General features: G+C 34.6%; 1 protein-coding gene across 1 annotated transcript in view; it reads left to right on the top strand.

Annotated features, from left to right (window-relative positions):
- The window catches only part of LOC108628156 (protein eva-1 homolog C-like), a gene marked incomplete at its 5' end in the record, with an annotated part of 12,551 nt that overhangs the window by 7,937 nt on the left and 2,788 nt on the right, over window positions 1-1,826 (top strand). The window contains one exon of the mRNA XM_018029910.2: window positions 1,320-1,469. Coding sequence (XP_017885399.2) covers window positions 1,320-1,469 — 150 coding nt within the window. The remainder of the gene's footprint in view (window positions 1-1,319; window positions 1,470-1,826) is intronic.

Below are 1,826 nucleotides of genomic sequence, written 5' to 3'. Positions count from 1 at the left end.
CAGCTTTAGGAAGTTACAGATTTTTTAAATTTTTATATGTCTCATTTTGCAAAATTTATATTTTACATCATTGATAATAATTATGCTAGTGGCCGCGACGACAGTTTCTTGTAAAAAGTAATAATAGCCTAATTTCAAGGGTGAATTGACTTTTACACAACAATCGCTGGTAGCGAAATCGGAATGCTATTTGCAGCTGTCGTACCTTTTTTTCTGCGAACCCAATAGGGGCGTTTCCTTTGGTCGCAACAGAAGTTCAAACAGGCGGTGACGGGGAGACAAAAGCGGCGTAAATCGGCGAGCCAATGTCAATGAAGCAGGCCACAACACTCTGTCTCAAGCGTATAAGTACACTCGACGACTGTAGAAGAGCGTTGACGAAGTCGGTTCATTTCACGCGCGTTCAAAATTCTGCTTGCTTAGCAGCAACTTGCTAAACTACCTTTCCATCAAACAATGCTAATATACATCGAGTTACACAGAATGAATATTCATATATTCGAATTCGACACGTATGCTTATAATATTTGCGTATAAATAGCCGCATTCATTTATGGAATTAATCATACGTTAACCAAGTGAAATTTAACATTAATAAATCAAAACAATGTTACTTAATAAGAGAGAGGGTAATATCAGATTAATCGATTTTATTGCTAACAACATTGATTCGATAATTTCATCTTTCATTCCGTAATCAATGCACTGAATACCCTCCATATAATTATTAACAGCATTTGCATGGAGTTCGAAACTGGCATGTACCTTGAATGCCAATTATCCGAACATTAATCATGCATATGATAAATTGATCCTCCGACTACTTCGTCGATAGAAGTTCTCATACTTGAGACAGAAATAGCGTCACGTGCTTCGATCGAAGATGGTTTCTATACTTCAAAGTTGTCACGTGGATGATAGATAGTGGGAATATTATTGTCAGTTTAGACTAATTCCTAGCTTTCCTGAAAGTTCATGCTTTGCAGTACTTTGTTTCAGATCTGTTACTTGATAAGTCAGAATACAAGGAGATTCTAGTATTTTGCATATATCACGATTTTTTTAAATACTTATTTTATTTTCTGTATATCTGTTACGTTTATNCCTCATATTTTACAATCTACTCGAATTTTAATGTGAACTCTAGAAATCTTGTAAGCTTCGGTTTGCTAATTGCTTTTGAGCTGATATTCTTCCAACAAGATTCTTGGACAAACTCGTTGAGAATTCGTACTACGGGACGGTCTAATTACATTTCATACAAAAGTAAAATTTAAAAGGGAACACTGAATTTATTAGGAACTTTCTTCTTGTTCTAGACGAGTTCAGAAGTAAAGTTGCCTGCGAGAATGATGTCATCAATCTTGTATGCTACCCTGGACAAAGGGTAGCCATTTTCAGTGCATCGTTCGGCAGAACAGAATACGAATCGCTTCAATGTCCGCAACCTCACGATGTAAAGGAAGAAAGTAAGTAGACTATACATTTTCAAACATATTCTTATTCCTCTGTTACTTTTGTTGATTACAAATATTTCGAAATACCTACAATTTCATATGAATTTTGAAAAAACATGACTAGTCACATGTATCATGCGATTTTCTTGCTTTTTCATACTACATCAGAACATATAAAATATTCACCTAACGTTGAATATTTTTTTACTACTGCTATTAAGAAATATATCTCATTAGACAATCAAATATAACTCATAGAACCATAAATTCACAAAGGGAAGTAATAATCGGGAAGTTAGTCTGGTCATTAAATGTTTATGCGAGCGTAAACACTCATAAGCTGTTAAAACGAGTACGCATAAAATATAC

The sequence above is a fragment of the Ceratina calcarata genome, unplaced genomic scaffold, assembly GCF_001652005.2.
Source record: "Ceratina calcarata isolate Rehan_Ccalc_2016 unplaced genomic scaffold, ASM165200v1 scaffold503, whole genome shotgun sequence".
In the NCBI taxonomy this organism is placed as follows: domain Eukaryota; kingdom Metazoa; phylum Arthropoda; class Insecta; order Hymenoptera; family Apidae; genus Ceratina; species Ceratina calcarata.
The sequence above is the reverse complement of the archived record's forward strand: the minus strand, read 5'-3'. Positions and strand labels throughout refer to the sequence as shown.